This window comes from Thermobia domestica, chromosome 14 (genome assembly GCF_964235325.1).
Source record: "Thermobia domestica chromosome 14, izTheDome1.hap1.1, whole genome shotgun sequence".
Taxonomy (NCBI): Eukaryota; Metazoa; Arthropoda; class Insecta; order Zygentoma; family Lepismatidae; genus Thermobia; species Thermobia domestica.
Window position 1 is genome coordinate 49,465,676 of NC_137467.1, and position 16,632 is coordinate 49,482,307.

The window sequence follows — 16,632 nt, forward strand, 5'->3', positions numbered from 1 at the left end:
CCAAGACATGAAAATGTGATTGTTCTTTTATGCACTAAACATATGACTTACTTAGAGGGGTACGGTAGTGCGGTGGTTGTGTTCACATCTGGTTCGTAGTGTAAATGGTTCCACCCCGGCTAAGTAAGATTCTGGTGGACATCATCCTGGTTTTCCTAGATATTACCATTTACTCTCCCTCATTCACACTCCACAATCATTGACTTCCCTTACCCGTTCATCTACCATAGCCTAACGGACATACTCACTGAATATTAAACAGACAGATAAATTGATTTCTTTTACACTATTTCCAGGAAGTTTTCCATTCATGTACAGCTTACTTTTCTAATGTACTCTAGCATCTCTACAGTGAGATGAAACGATGAATTATCGTAAATGTTTCCAGTTTAGATTTAGATTTAGTTGGATTTAGAAATTTACTTATTACAGTGATTCACTGACCTGGACAACACATATTTTTATAGTTGACTTTTTCAAAGTGTAGATCATGAAAAGTAATAGACTGTACATTCCTTACCCTAGCTCTGAGCTAAAATAAATCTATTTCACTTAAAAACGTTTAACTAGTTCTTAAAATATATGTGATGTTTTTCTCCTTATATATACATTGGAATATTACGTTACATTTTTCTCTTCTATAATAATCAATTGTGAAACGTGTAAGTTCTTTCAAGTAAGACGTTTGCTAGGTATTTACGTTGTATGATACATAGATAGAAAACTGCTCACCTCGGCGTTCCCTCTCAATATTTCCCTTGCATTTAAACATCAAGGTCTCTTCACTTACGTTGGTACGGAGATCTCTTGTTGTTATCATAATACGTAAATACAATAAAGTTAGTAGTTTACTTAAATGTATATATGAACATCCAACGGTGAAGGTGAGCTAATGCATTATTTTAACCAATAACCGTAATGCTATGATTTCGACTTTTGTCGCTGCTTCTAATCTAAATTTATGAAATAATCGTAAGCTAAACCTACCAGTAATATAATAGCACAGTCACACCCAAAAAGTCAAAGTTCTCTGCACTAGACTCCAGGGTATAGATTCAATGTATTTTGCTACACAATCCAAATTTCAAAACCCCAGGACGATCGATCTTGTCGATTTTGTTTTATGGACGAAAAACGTATGTGCTGTCTTACCTATCAAGACTCTCTGACCTTTTCGCCAATAAAAAATATTGACACGGTCTATAGTCTTGGGGTTTCAAACTTTGTATTCTGTGTACCAAAATACATCGATTCTATACCCTCTGTCCACAGCACAGAGCTTTGTTTTCTTGTATGGTCATCTTACTTATATTTCCTGTATGGAAGGTCGCTAGCGTTCTTCGCCCATAAAAAAAAGACACGGTCGATTGTCTTGGGGTTTCGAAATTTGGATTCTACGTAACAAAGTACATCGAATCTCTACGCTGGGGTCTAGTGCGCAGAATTGTTTTTCTGATGTGCGGCTGTGTAATCGACGGGTCAAGATAGTTTAGGTAATGACTTTCCATAATAGGAGTACCGAAATGCCATGGTAAAATTAAAAGAAAACTGATATAGGAAAAATTATCACCTGGTACTTTATGTTGCACTGATTATTTTATATTCAAACGTGTGTCTAGTTTAATATAGAAACGGGGATCAATGTTCATCGATAATATTCTCTAGATATCTCTGAATTTTATGACACTGATTTCTTGTTATTTGCAAATTAAATTAGTATTAAACATATGTTAAAGAAGCTGAAATAAATGGTAGGACCGTTGTGGTAATTTCTGAACCCCGAAGTAACTGAAGATAGTAATACTGAAGACTGTGAAGAAAGCGTTATATTCTATGTTACTGAAATAAGCTCTCGAAAATATTTAAAGTTATTTTTCATTAGTATCTGCAACTTGCTACATTATAAATATAAAACTTGAAGCTTGTCATTTCGTCACATTAATTTGTATCTTGTCTGCAAATTGCAACTAAAATGTAAGTGCTTGTCGTACTTATGCAAGTAGGACATAAAACGGTTTGAAGCAAAACATGATATCATGCTCATTTGCAAGAACATCTATGAAGACAGATTTATATAAAATTACTATTTTCTTGTTGTTTCGCTACAAATCTCATTTGTTATACCTGAATATTTCTTTCTGACAGCATATGTCGTAAACAAAATTGTGATTTTATATGCAACTAACAGGGCCAAATTTACATGTTGGGAAATGAGAAAACATGATAATTATGAACGGATGGCGTCTAAGAAGCAGAAAGAAAAACAACACTGTTTTTTATGAATAATGTTGTTCGTATGGTTTAATTTCCTGTTGGAAATAATCAATATGAGAATATTTAATGCACATTTCTGTTTGTTCGGAGACCTAATTATCTCATGGACCCTTCCCACTCTCTTTCGTAAAAGTGTCATATTTAATATATATGTTTGTCTACTTTTCCTTATGTCCGTGTAACCCATGTTAAGAAGCTCAGGATCCTCTCCAGACTGGAAGTTTCGAAACTTATACAGTCGGTAAAAATAATTTTCCATAATAATGTTCATAAAATTATAATTGTCGCAATGTTTTGGTATAATAACTTTTTATTACATTTATTTGCACATTCTAATACTTCCCGTTGACAGTCTTGGAAACAATAACCTCACAATTGCCAATAGATGCTAAGGAGTTTCATTTATGGTCTACAGTGGAATCTTCCTTTCGAAAAATGTTTTCAAATACAGTATCCGCAATTCATAAACTATGTTAAATAACTACTCCACGCTCTTACTTTCAAACTTCAGAAGTAGTGATTCCATTCGACTGAAGTCCAGGAATATAACGAAAGGAAGTTATTTTTTTAAAAAAAAATACTGTACATTATTAGCTCCGAGGAGAGTACGCGACTTTAGTTTCACTTTACTTTTGTCTTTTTTAAAACGTTTTTCTATTGAGTTCTAATTTACTTTTAAACTAATGAGGTCACAACTGTCTTTAAAATGGAGAATATTCGAAGTTAGTTAAAATTAATCGTTTCCGTTTTCAGTTTGCCATTATTCGAAATAACAGAGGCACTGAGATTGAAACGTAAATAACTCTCTGAAGAAAAATGTATAGAAATCATACTTAAAGATGACTATTTACCCTGCAAAGACATAAACATTATCTCCTAGAATATGCTAACTAAGTGTAAGAACCATTACACCAGATTAATGTGAAAATTACCGTTAGGTTATTTCTGAAATGCCACACAGATCTATAGATAGCACTGTCAATGTTGTGGCATGCAGTTTGCTTTGGTAGTAAAAAATGTGTTATCGAAGTATGAACTCCTGCAGATCTACGAAAGTGAGCTGTGCTAATAAGTAGGGCCCAATTTCATTGTCTATTTCAGTGATAATATGTAATATCAATATTTCTTCTAAGATAAATCGTTTTGCCATTCAGACATATGAGTGTTTTGCTCCTCCAGCGTACAGACCCTACCTCCTGCCCAATGACCTACATCACTTGAGGTAAAGGCTGTCCACAATACACTTTGGGACCGATAATGAAGTTTAAAAATCAAGGAATGATATTAAAGGCCTCAAGGACCCCATTTTTTCCTAATACGGTTCTACACTTGATAAAGCGAAATGAAAAAGATCTACTTGATGAAATTAATCTTTATTTCTACTATATGTATACGACTTACAGAAACATTTCAATCTAAACCCTTCATCAAAAAATGTTTCTACTTTCTTGAAAAAAGACAAGGCTTTTTAATTAATTAAAGAAACACAGTTCTGACGCTTTAAGCAGTACCTTACCATTGCAGTACCCTACCATAGTCCATCATAACGAATAGAAATGGACACATTTTTGGGTAGGAGGTAAATCTGGGACAGAAAAGGGTCCTCAAAACTCACACGAACATTATTTAAATACATATCACTGACTATATTTCCGGTTGCTAAACATTATCCATTTTCTTACGAGAAGGAAAACATTACTTTTGATAATATATTTTAATATATGCCAAAAATGACAGTAAATATTTAAATTCAACATTTAACAAAATATTGAACAGGCTATTTATATTTGTGTACATATCAATGAGCAAGTTTGCTTTTTAGTTCAATTGACTTGACGAATACAATATGTTTAATAAATGTAAATTGATTCACTTACCAAATACTCCAAACAACAATTTCCTATTATAACAATAAAATGCAGGTGCTTAAAAATTGTAAGTAATAATTCTTCCTTATGAAATACAGCTATAACCATTCCTAAAGGAATTCCTTGATTTCCAGAGGACGAGAACCTATTCCGAGTCCTATTCGATGCTGTACGAATATTAACTATATCAAATGTTTCGCATTTTGGAAAACTAAATACATAATCACAAAATCTGTAGAGAAAAGGTTTATTAAACTCTTTCGCGGGCAACGGGAAGAAGAGTTCCCGCAAGGCGAAAATAAATATGTTCTTATTTGCCTTACTCGGAAGTGATATTCCCATTGGTTATGAGTCGTTCTTACCACAGAAATGGACATTGGACTGAAGAACCCATTTATATTGATTGCTTAATTGTTTTGAGTGTCTGTTGGGTAACATGGAGGAGGTATCGTTCCATCACTTTTTGAAAAGATTGGCCCACTTAAGAGCTAAAGAATAAATGATATATTAAATTCAATAAAACGTTGTTCTATTAAAATGAATCTTGTAAAATGAATTTTTATGGGTATTAGCTCTTCGTCGCGCAATCATCCCAAATTCTTCACATGACATCACATTCGTCAAGGCACTGTCACTCGTGTTCTGATTACTAATGGGTCTGTTAAATTTGTATCCCAATACCTGTCGGACATTGTTACGAACATCCATACAAAATGCTATGTGACTACCTTAACGCTAGGAACGCCAAGGCATTTTGGCTTCCATTAAAAGCTAATGGTTGTGTACCTCAGAGGAGTAACGACCTATAATTCCCTTTCTTAGCACGACTGAGCTGCAGAACTGCTCTGTAATTACGACTCCTCAAAACTTTCTTTCAAACATATCTCTCTTTCCATTCTGTGTCCGTATAATTATTTCCAATTCCATGAAAAGTAAAACTTAAAAATAATGGTTTAAAATGTTAGTTTTTAATGATTCATTTAAACATAATATATTACTTCAACATTTACTGTTATATGTAGAATCAGCTTGTCCTACATTTGTTTTAAATTAGTGTGAAAATGAAATGAAATCTTTACGTTTTACTTCCCACTCTTTTGCCGGCTAGGGTAAAGGAGACGGTGATGAGAAATAAATGAAATGGTGGAATGAACAAAGTTGGAAGAAACGGGAGAACCAAGAGGAAACCAACGCACATAGTGGCTGTCCAACACAAATTTCACTTGGTGCGAGCTGGAATCAAAGCAGAGACCCCAAGCAACAAAGGTGAATGCTCTACCACTGAGCCAAAGGGACCCTCCTTAAATTAATGTGTTTATGCTACAAATGCAGATATGTAATGCTTGCTTGTTACATAACTATGGGGTATGCGAATAATGTTAGGCACAGTTCATTCAGATTCAATAGAATATTTCAAGTATTATTCAAAGGCTTCTGAACGTTGCTGCATTCAGAGTTAAAATTCTGAGCAGTTAAAGTATTAATGGCTTCTTTTTAGAAAAATATATTTTCTTTATTACGTACCTTTGTACAACATCTTTCATTTTATTTTTTAATCAAAAAATAATAGAAAATAAAATATGGTAAAAACAAATCTCAACATTGGAACTATTGCAACAATATTTTTCAAAATTCTAAAGTTGTGGTTTTGGTTAAGAATTCATTTGTTGTGCAGTTGGTTCTCATATATATTCTTTTCTTTTAACGACATGAGATGAACTAAAATCTTATCTTCGAAACGAACATAAGAGATAGCCAAGGGATTCGTGCTAGTTTTCTTCATGTAATATTTAAGGTAGATTTGACGTTGTATTAGTTTATTCCTTCTTTTACGAATATTCAGATAATTACAAAACTCACAAGAAAAATACTTATTGTTATCAGAAATCCATTCTCATAAAATATCAAAAATTTATTTATCGATTTATTTTTTTATTTATTTATCTACTACATACCTGCTGCAGATAATAATAAAAAGAAGGATTTGCTTTTCGTATTCGTGATTATTTACGGTTAAATTGAATAAACAAATTTGCAGTTTTAATAATGACAATTTTCCACCTAGAAGTTATTATATAGATGTGCTTACTTTTTACTATAATCTAGAAATAACGTACACCAAAATTATTAAATAATTTTACTTAGCTTTTATTATTAAAATGATCAACACGTTATCTGTAGACTAAAGTAATATATAAAGTACTGGCAGGGATGACATTATTGAGAATAGGTGACAGATATGTGCAAATAACCTTCTCGAATTGGACACTAGTACACAAATACGTATCGACAAAACTTCGTATGAATAATGTGCAACTTAGAAATTAATTATAAACTTCTATAATACAACAACATTGAGTCAAAATTGGGAAACCGGCATGGCTTGTAATATAAGATATTAATATATAAATAACAAGTTACAAACTTCCTGATCACAGAATTTAATGTGTTAACGTCGTAGAGTTGTTACGACCTATTTGAAGGTAACACATACAAAGTCGTAATATAAATTGTCATTTCATTTCGAGATTGCAAACAATCCTATATTTTAATCATCTTTGAGTTTGATAACTATTACTAGCTTTGGTTTGTATTTTTATCCTAGACCCTAAAGAGCAAGATTGCTAATACGATGAAAATTAGGTAAATTAATTTATAATAAAAATAGTTTCAGATAATTCACATAAGTTTTGTAACATTAGCGAATCTCCTAAAATGATTTTTCGTTAGGCGCAACAAATAATACTCTTATAGTAATCAGTTACTTACATTTCATAAAATCAATAAAATTGTAAATTCTGCGACACACACACAAAGTGTTTATATACTTCAAAACGTAGATAAAAACAATATTTATAACCTAAAATAGTCCCCATCAGCATCGACGAAATTCTGCAAACGTTATGGAAGGCCATAAATTCCTTCGCGGTAGAGGTTGGTGGGCCGTGAAGCGAAGAAGGTATAAAGTGCATTTGGCGCCTCTACTAAAGATTTGAACTGGTGTACTCTAGGGCGATTGTCCAAGGAACAGTCCTACTAGGTTAATTATAATGTATTTCGGATCAGTACGTTTAACGGACATTACCGAATTTATAACGGAACCACGCGTAAAGAAAGGGTGCTTGAAATACTTTTGGCATGATCCTAGATGGTCTCGGAATTCTACAGTGTCACTGGAAATTGGATATTTAATTTGACCACCTAGTTTACTATTCATTTTGAAACTGATTTAATGAATCTTTCAAGCATTTCCTACATATTCCAATAGTTCTGAAAAAAGAATAAAAAAAACGCTATTTCCATATTACTGATGGACGTCTGCAACTTCATAATGTTAAGTTATTTTACTACGTCCAAAATTTGTATTTGTGGTACCTTTTCATCTTCTGTCTCATTTTCTCTCTCTGCCTCAGTTCTGTACCTCTAACAGATATCTATTCGTTTTAATTTTGCATTGAGAAGTGTTAAAGTTTCTCCCTACATTAATTATGAATCTCGTTTCGTCTCATTTTTATATTTCATTTTATTGATACTAAAACATTTAAATTTTGAAATTAGAATTGTGCTCTTGTTGTTGTTGATTTTAATATGGGAGAAAGAAACGAGAAGAGAGAGAGAGGTGATATTTTTACCAGACACGATTATGGGAGAAGAAGGGATATAATGGATGGTCTAGCTGCGCGGTGTTAGCTGTCACACTTTTTTTGGTGTGTATATGTTCAATAATTCACCATAAATAGAATCAACCAGAAGTGTTTTCGTAATGAAGAAATAACAACATGAAATGTGAAATCTCTTTTAACAAACTGTTATAATTTAATAGTCGACAAACTACACTTTCGTGTATCGCTTACCTTGAAACATCTAGTAGCTACAATTATCCCGAGATAGGAAGCTTATATTTAAAAGAATGACGTTTTCAGCAAAATACAGGTCTTTTAGTCTGAGAAAAAAGCAGGAATGAAATCTTTCATTACTAGTTCTCCTAGTCTTGTAGCTCTAAGTCTGCGGCAAAAGTACTGATAGAATGAATTATGAACATTTTGTAGAACATTCCACTCTAATATCACAGGAGTTTCATCTTCCGGTTTGTTTAGTTCTGAAAAAGTATAGAGTATATTGCTATACTATGTAAAGTACGTGTACTTTCGCTGATTTGTGACGACAATCAGAAACAGAAGTAAAAGGTAAATTACAGTAGTGGTTTTCAATTAATAGCTTTCTATTAAGGGAGAAGTATAACTAATTTTATTTTAACAAACTTTTTGCCTTAAAATGCTTAGCCAGGTTCATCCTCTTCCACTTCAACCTTTAGAACGGAAATGGAAGAACATAATTAGATTCTGATTGTAGAGTCTAGTATATATGAAGCATAATTTCTTGGATCTAGGCCTGTACAATATGTCAATATATCGATATCGTCGATATGGATATTAACACATATTAATGTTCGATATCAGAAATATATCGACATCAATATATCATCATCCTAAATTCTCAATATCGATCTTCGGAGAGGCGAGGTACACGGAGCCCGTAAGACTAGCGATTAATGATGAAATGAAGCTTAATTTTTACGATAATGTCTTCTAGTGATAAACCGTCAAAGAACCGTCTAAAAATTGAAAGTGTATAGGATATATCTTCACAAAGGGTTCTCTTCACCCGATTTCTTTCAAACTTGGTACACATATACTAGACTGGACTGGAAGGGCAAACATTACTTTCGTCTCCCACTATCCATCTGATGTAAATCATGCATTGCTGCCCCACTTGTATTCTTTTACAGGTATTGACCAATGCATCTTGAAGCTGACGCAGCAGCGACGGTGGGTAAACGGCAAATGTCTCTAATCAGTGCAACGCCCGAATCCTAGGACCGTGGAGGGTAAAGACACTTGTTTTGTTACCAGTTTCTCACATTAATCTATTAGTCTTTTACAAATGAATGATGTTTTAAGGGAGACTCCAAAAGAGATGCAAGGTTCGAATCCCAATATTATTATTAGTTGGTCTTCTCGAACTGGAACCAACGAGTATCGAACCCACTCCATTATAAAATGGCTTTCCCGAACAGGAACGATTAAGTATTGAACCTAGGACCAATACCCATTATAAAATGGCGCACCGACCAAAAACAGATGTTTTAGTGGGAAGAAAGTGAATTTTTGAACTCCACTGTTTCGTATTCAATGCCAGTGTAATGACTTGTGTGTTGTGCCTTGTAGTATAATATTTCACAATGTGAACGCTTAGTGAATGGAAACACTGCTTGAAGCGGTGAAAAAGTTGTCCGCAGATTTGGCTGCAACTAACCAAATACTAAAATCAAATCATAATGATTTGACCAAACAATTTGATAATCTAAAAATACAACTGGTTTAATTATGCGAAAAATATGAAACGCTCAAAAAGGTTGAAAGTAATTTACAAGAGCCAAACACTGCTGAACAATCGCAGGTAGGTTCTAGTTTGTGCATACAAGAATGCGAAACAATCACTGAAATTTAAAATGTGAACCTAGCAATTAATGTTCTGCGAAAGAAACACTTCCTTGCATTTTTTCACATGTAGTGTTATTTAAATTTTTATATTTTTCTGTTTATTTTAGAATATATAATTCATAAATCCACGTACAAAATGCTGGCGCTGAATTTAATGAATGTAAGAGCACAGATAGAGTTAGAGTACGCTAACGTAATAAATAAATATAAATATAGTACTGTTCCATTTTGCTTAGAAGAGTTTCAAAATGTTTTAGGCCTTGAGGTAGAAACTCATAGATTCAGTAGAGCAGCGAAAATTGCAATTTGTGAATCGGTATTTAATTTTAATTGTGAATATAGGAAAGATATCGAAAAAGAGATCAATCTCCGCGTACGTGGTATTAGGAAATCAATTCAGTACCAAAAATTGAAAGAGAAATGTGCTCGCGGCAAAAATGTATATTTTAATTATGTAGCTAGAAAGTTGAAACTTCAATGTGATGACGTAAATATCAAGAATAAAGTCATTGAAATAATAGTCGAACGGCTACAGAAAAAGTACTCTGATGTTAGTTCTTTTAGTGATCATGATAGTACTTTTAATGGAGAGGAGAAAGAATTATTTTCAAGTAATGTTGAAAATTCTCCTGAAATTGTTGTTAGTGGTATCAAATCTATCCTCAAAAAACGTAGTAAGGATCTCAGTTTACATACTATGTCAGGTAACTTGGGTCAAACCGAAAAGGAAAATAAAATTCCGAAAAACGTTAAATTTGCAGATGAAGTTAATGTGGACCCGTTAGCACATGTTCGTCATAGTTGTCCTTCCGAGGTTAGAGGTAGATATTGTAAAAGGAAATTGGAAAATGTTGATGATGATACTGATTTATATCCAAACCCTGTTAAAAAAGGTAGGTTATCTGAAATCCAGGAGTCGCATTTTGATTAAATTCATGAAAGTGAAAATGTTAGGTGGAATAAATTGTTTCAGTTTTTGGATAATAATACTGTACAATTACAAAGCATCAAAAGCCAATTGGAAAATATGTCTGTTCTACATAGCAATGACGTATTTGCTCAGGGAAATGAAGTAAGTAATGAAAATGTCAGTGTAAATGTAAACACCGTGCAGGTTGATTTCATGGAGGCTACCTCCAATAGTAGTACGAGTGTGGTTAACGTAACCAACACTAGGGAAATAAAAAGTGATACTGTTGTTGTATTTTTAGACGAAATTAAAGTCTGCACTTGTCCCTTATGTGAAAGGAAGTGGGTGGATCAGCTGTTTCCCCCCTCCGGCTTAATGCTACTCGTTTGTAAAAAATGTTTGTCTACAAGTCCTGTATTTTTTGTGGTGTATACACGGCATGTTACAGGTTATCCCAGAGTAAGATGTATCAGGCAACCAGTTCAGATTGATGAGTTGCGTTATTTTTCCAGTGGTAATATATCTTTAGTGTTGCTAGAAGGTACAGTATGTACACTTGTAATTGTATGTTTTAGTAGAAATGAAACCATTCCATGTTCGCTTGGCATACATCGTGCAACTTGTAAATCCATGAAATTTAAATTCAGAAAAGGCAAGGAAAAGTATGTTGAACTAAGTCAGAACGTTCAGATCGACTATCCACCAACCAACACTTTGTACTCAAGTCGAAATGTTACTGAGAAATTTAGAACCCGAAATTTTTGTTTGGAAAGCCAAAAAGGTAAGCAAAGGTTTTTCCACCGTGCGAAAATGAAAAATAACTTGAAAATTGGCAAAAAAGTGCGTAAGTTAGGTAAGGTATTACACCTACGAAGAAAGCATAAATTCTTCACTGCTAATATTTGTAATGACACTCAATGCATAAATGTTCCGAGTGTACAACCCAATCGTAAGATAACTGCTAACTCTCATAGTAAGGTAGCACAAAAATCTAGTGCTTACAGAATATTGCGTTTTTGCACAAACAAACTTCAACGGATGCCGAGTATGGAAGTTAAACATAAAATTTTTGAATGCATGAGAATTTTACTCTACGATGTTGTACTAAATCCAATACGAAAAGGAATTGGGTAAACGACATTAACACATAGCCGGATTGCCCATTTTCCATATTTTTGACCTTGCAATGAAAAATGAATATATATCCATTGCCAAAGTTGTTTTATACAAAATTCTCAGGTGTTAGTAATTATTTTTCATACTATAAATATTTTTCAACACTGTTAGTGTTTTACAAAATTTTGAATGTTTAAATAAAATTAATATTTTATTGTATGTATCACGTTAATGCCTATAGCCGATAGATTCAGGAAAAAATTTTGAATATTAATTTTTTCACTTCATATATTGTTACACCTCATAAGATATTGAAAATATTGTATGAGAGATTCCATTTTTAAAATTTTGATATTTCAAACATACGTAATATGAAATCATTTGTAATAGTATATTTTTTTCGTTAATGCATTCACAACGAAATTTAATTTTTGAATGATAAAAAATATAATGTTTCTTTTCGAAGTGCAAGAGTGAATGTGCGCAGTGAGAATTTTCTGATATAGTGAAAGGAAATAAATTTAAATTGTGAAGATGTGGAAAATCTATATAGAATATTCCATCACAGTGTTTCAATTTTAAAAAATTAAAAATGTTTTGAATCACAAATTTAAATATTCTGGTGAGAAATCATTCGGTAATAAACCTGAATGATCATATTTTGAATTAATGAGTTAAATCTCTTAATTTTTAAACAACAACTATGCGTCAATTAATAGTAAGGTATATTTACTTTGCGTCTTGTCAAAATATTTGTTTTACCTAATCAGTATGCCTCTGGGATTACTAATCAGCTGAGGATACTTGAAGTCTGGTGTGGTAAGTTATGGTAGTTACCTGTTCCCACCTTCATGGCGCGTTGTTTAGTTGAAAAGAATATACAATGAGATATCTTACTATAAATGAGTACCAAGTCAGTTGTGTACATGCTAATTATTAGCAACTATTGTTGCATTCACTTTGTATTAATCCTTTCGTTGAATACGATAATATTTCAAGTAGTACTTGAAGACATTGAAGCAAGGGTTCCTCCAATATTATGGGTTATTCATATTATGTAATGCCCGGAGTAGGCAATTTTCGTATTAGTCCCCTCTGTATTATCTTTAAATTTTAACCAAACATTCTATTTTTTCACTTTGCTTCGGGGATGGAAATACATTAACTAATAATTGGGGTAGGGTCTTGCTAACTTAATGCAGGCAGTATATTTTTATATACTTCGAGCGTGACGAACTCGCATTAGCCTAGTTTATTTCATTTTGAATAAATGAAATATTTTTAGTGTTATATTTACATATATGCTTTTAATATGCAATTTTGATAAAGCATAAATTAATATCGTGCACTATATTATATGTTTTAGTTGTGTTGAATTATTTTGAATATTCTTGATAAATATCTTGTGTTAATATGTCAATGAAAGTACACTTTTGAATTTTATGAGTAATATTGATGTTTCAAATATAATAAATTTCTACACATTTAGCAGTAAGGAATATTTTATCTTCATGCAAAGTAAAATTATGATAAGTTGAATTATTTGATGATATATGCTATTTTTAGGTATATTGTGTGTTTTATTTTACAATAAATGAGTATTACTGCAGAATATTAAATCAATTTTACTATTTTAAATTTATTGGTATACATTTAGTTTGTATTATTCATAGTTTACTGTGTATTCTTAAATATGGCATTGAATACGATATATCATTGAATATAATACCTTATTGAATACGATACCTTACCAAATGTAATATTTTATTGAATAGGTCTTATTGAATACATTATTGCATTGAATATATTAATATGTTTGTGTAATTTGGTTTGAATTTTGAAAAACATTATGAAGTACAATGCTGAATAGTATTTTGAATTACTAGTAATTATTGATTTATAATCAAATATTGGAACTATATTTGTGTTTACATTTCAAGGAATAATTGAAATAAATGGAAAATATAAACCGATAATAAAAATAAAAGGACTTAAAAGACATTTACGAAATGGCCCTCGCGTTATCGTCAATGGCCCTCGCGTTCGTTATTCTTCGAATTTCTCGATCATGTGCGTCCGAGTGAAGCTACAAACTGCTATTCACCAGTGTGAACGAACTTAAAATGACATTAACCCTCTATGGACTAATGGAGTGCTGTGAGTGCGGTTGTGTTGCAGTGTGGTTATGAAGACTTGGATTCCAGGGTTGTTGCCCACTTCTGTGATACCTTCAGTGGACAGTCCGTTGGCTGCCAGTTGTAACAAGGTGGATTGGCATGAATTTTTAAATCAACCCTCGTATTATTCCAACGTCAATTCTTAGAAATGAAATGCAACTAGTCAACAGTTGGAGGAGAATAATGCTCAGGAATTTGTTACCCAAAAGGTGCCTCACTTTTCCAGACAGTCTCGCTTCCTCCCGTCAGCCCCTATTAGGAGGAGGAATTTAGCTACTCTCGTGCTGTCCGCCTACGCACCAAGCCCTCATGACGATGACAGATTTTTACGTGACAATGTGAAATCTATCAATAATCGTCAGTTCCATAACTTATTGGAACATTCAGTGTTTTTAATGTGATTTCTAGTAACCTATGAGTTATCTATTATATATTATTATCAATAGAATAAAGTGAAAACTTAATGTTTTCTACGAACTATATTTTAGTTTTGCCAGTGTATTCTTGCGCTGCTAACTGGCAACTATGCGACGCAGGAAGAGGACCGGGAGAGAGGACATTCTCTTTCTAGATGTGAAGGTGCAAGTGTTTCTACTTTGAGAACAGACAAGATTGTTCTCCAAATACTCTCAAAGGAGAGAGTATTCCTCACTCGCCATGTAGGAGTCATCGCGTCAGAGTGTTTCATAATGTTATGGTAGTGCAACGTATTGAGTTTACTCTCTAATATTAATTTCTATCAGATTTAAGTGTTGTCAAAAGATAGAAATGTAATAGAAACTCGTACTACGTAAGTCCTGATAGCCTACTGGTCAAAGAATAGTTTTTACGCCTCCTAACGAAAGTAAATATGTTTTGTGAATGTTGCGGATTTACAGCGTAAACAATATGTTTCCATTTTACATCCTCAGTTAACATATTGTGAATTATCGAATGAGGAAACTCAGAGAAGAATATCAATGTGATCAATATAATGAAGACACCCAATAAATTTATCTTTATACCGCGATGAAGTGAAGTGTTTGTAGCGAACTCCATAGTCACTATCCGATTCATCAGGTTCGTTCGGTCGAAACCTCACGTATTATTTCGGTATCGTATCGGTTCGTATACCACAGTGATTGGGCCATCTTTCTTTTTTTCTAAGTGAAATCTTGTGTTCCCACACGTGTGTAAATGTTTTATTTTCATTGAAGTTAAAGGTTAAAAGTAGTATAGGCGTCTGTACGGACCACTTTTTTGGGACCACTTTTTCAATGATCAAGTTCAAATTTTACGCGTCTGTACAGACCACTTTTTTGGACCACTTTTTCAATGATCAAGTTCAAATTTTACGCGTCTGTACGGACCACTGTCTTTGAAGAACATAAACCACACAGAACATAAGAAGACAGAACATAATGACCTTTATGATATATAACCATAAAGGACTTAAATCTAACTAAAACTAAACCTAAATCTAAAACTTAAACCTAATAACCATAAGGTAAAGTATTGATGATATTATCTTTTTCCTTTAAAACAACTCTTTTGTCGTAATCCATTTGAAACTCTTTACTCACAGGTTTGTTAACTAAATTTTTTGTTCTCTTGTCTCTTGTTATTTGATTATAATTAAGAGTTATGTTCGCTAGTTCCTTGTTAACAACCTTCTTTATGTTTTCACCATTAAGATTCAAAGAGTTCTCATAATTAAGAGTAAATCCTTTAATTTTCATCACAGTTTTGTTTTTATCTGTTTTGTAGTAATAACTCTTTGGACCAGTTGAATACCACTCAATAATATAAACATCTTTTCCTAACTCATTTGTCCACTCACCAAGGTTACTACCAGTCTTTACTTCTATACCATTAACAATATAAACAATAGAGTCAGTATCGTAATACGCTACATCTTCACCTAACTTATCCAACATGTCATAAAGTCTTAACCTCGCATGTGCTGTTGTAAAAGTTGCAATGTGAATATTAGTGGAATAAGAATTGTTAACATATACGTCTTTGTATTTATATGAAACTTGAACCATCTCGTCGCTGATAAACAAACATTCAGATATTTCTAAAAGTAACTCGTACCATCTTCTAACATCTGTAATGTATTCAGTTTGAGTTAAGTTTTGTCTTTGGCCAAACTTTCCCCATAACGAATTTAAACAAATTTTTCCAACTGCTCTCTTACCAGGATTTGCCATTATTTGATCAGGATTTAAATCAATATTCAGTGTGTCTGTAATAGTTTTAATATAATCATCTTTTGTTTGAAAGTCATCTTCCCATGGTGATGTTTCTAATTTGATTTTCATGAAGTCTTTAATGTAACCTCTAAAGAGTTTGTTACTTGTTTTGGGAAAATGTTGAATCTCGTAAATTTCAATTAACTCATAACCTTTCTCTAAAGCTTTATCTAACTCTATAGTTGTCCAAGTACCTGTTATCATTCTTTGTTTGTCACTGTGTGTACACGCCTTAGTTTGATTTATCATACATTGATTACATAAGGGAAACACCAACTTATTAATATTGTTATCTTTAACTGGTAATACAGGATAATACAATTGTTTTGGCGGAAGAAATTTACAAAGTATATAACCAAAGTACTTTTTACACTTGTATTTTTCAGGAGAGATAGACTTTAATGTTGTTGAGTGGCCAATAGGAAATGGATCATAAAACAAAACAGTTGGATACAAGCTGCACACATCAATATTTTTTCCATCTTCTTATTAGTAACTTTTAATTTTGAAGCATTGGTTCTACCACCAAAGAATGCATCTCTGAACTTT

At 32.7% G+C, this 16,632-nt stretch overlaps 1 protein-coding gene across 1 annotated transcript; it reads right to left on the bottom strand.

The window, feature by feature from the left end:
• Window positions 1–15,321: 15,321 nt before the first annotated feature.
• LOC145669819 (uncharacterized) lies at window positions 15,322–16,287 on the bottom strand. The gene has a single exon (XM_081738164.1). It carries the CDS (start codon window positions 16,285–16,287, stop codon window positions 15,322–15,324), a length of 966 nt encoding a protein of 321 aa, XP_081594290.1.
• Between the last annotated feature and the right edge of the window lie 345 nt (window positions 16,288–16,632).

Coding starts and splice junctions, on each gene's coding strand:
- LOC145669819 (XM_081738164.1), bottom strand. CDS start 16,287: ATGATAACAGGTACTTGGACAACTATAGAGTTAGATAAAGCTTTAGAG.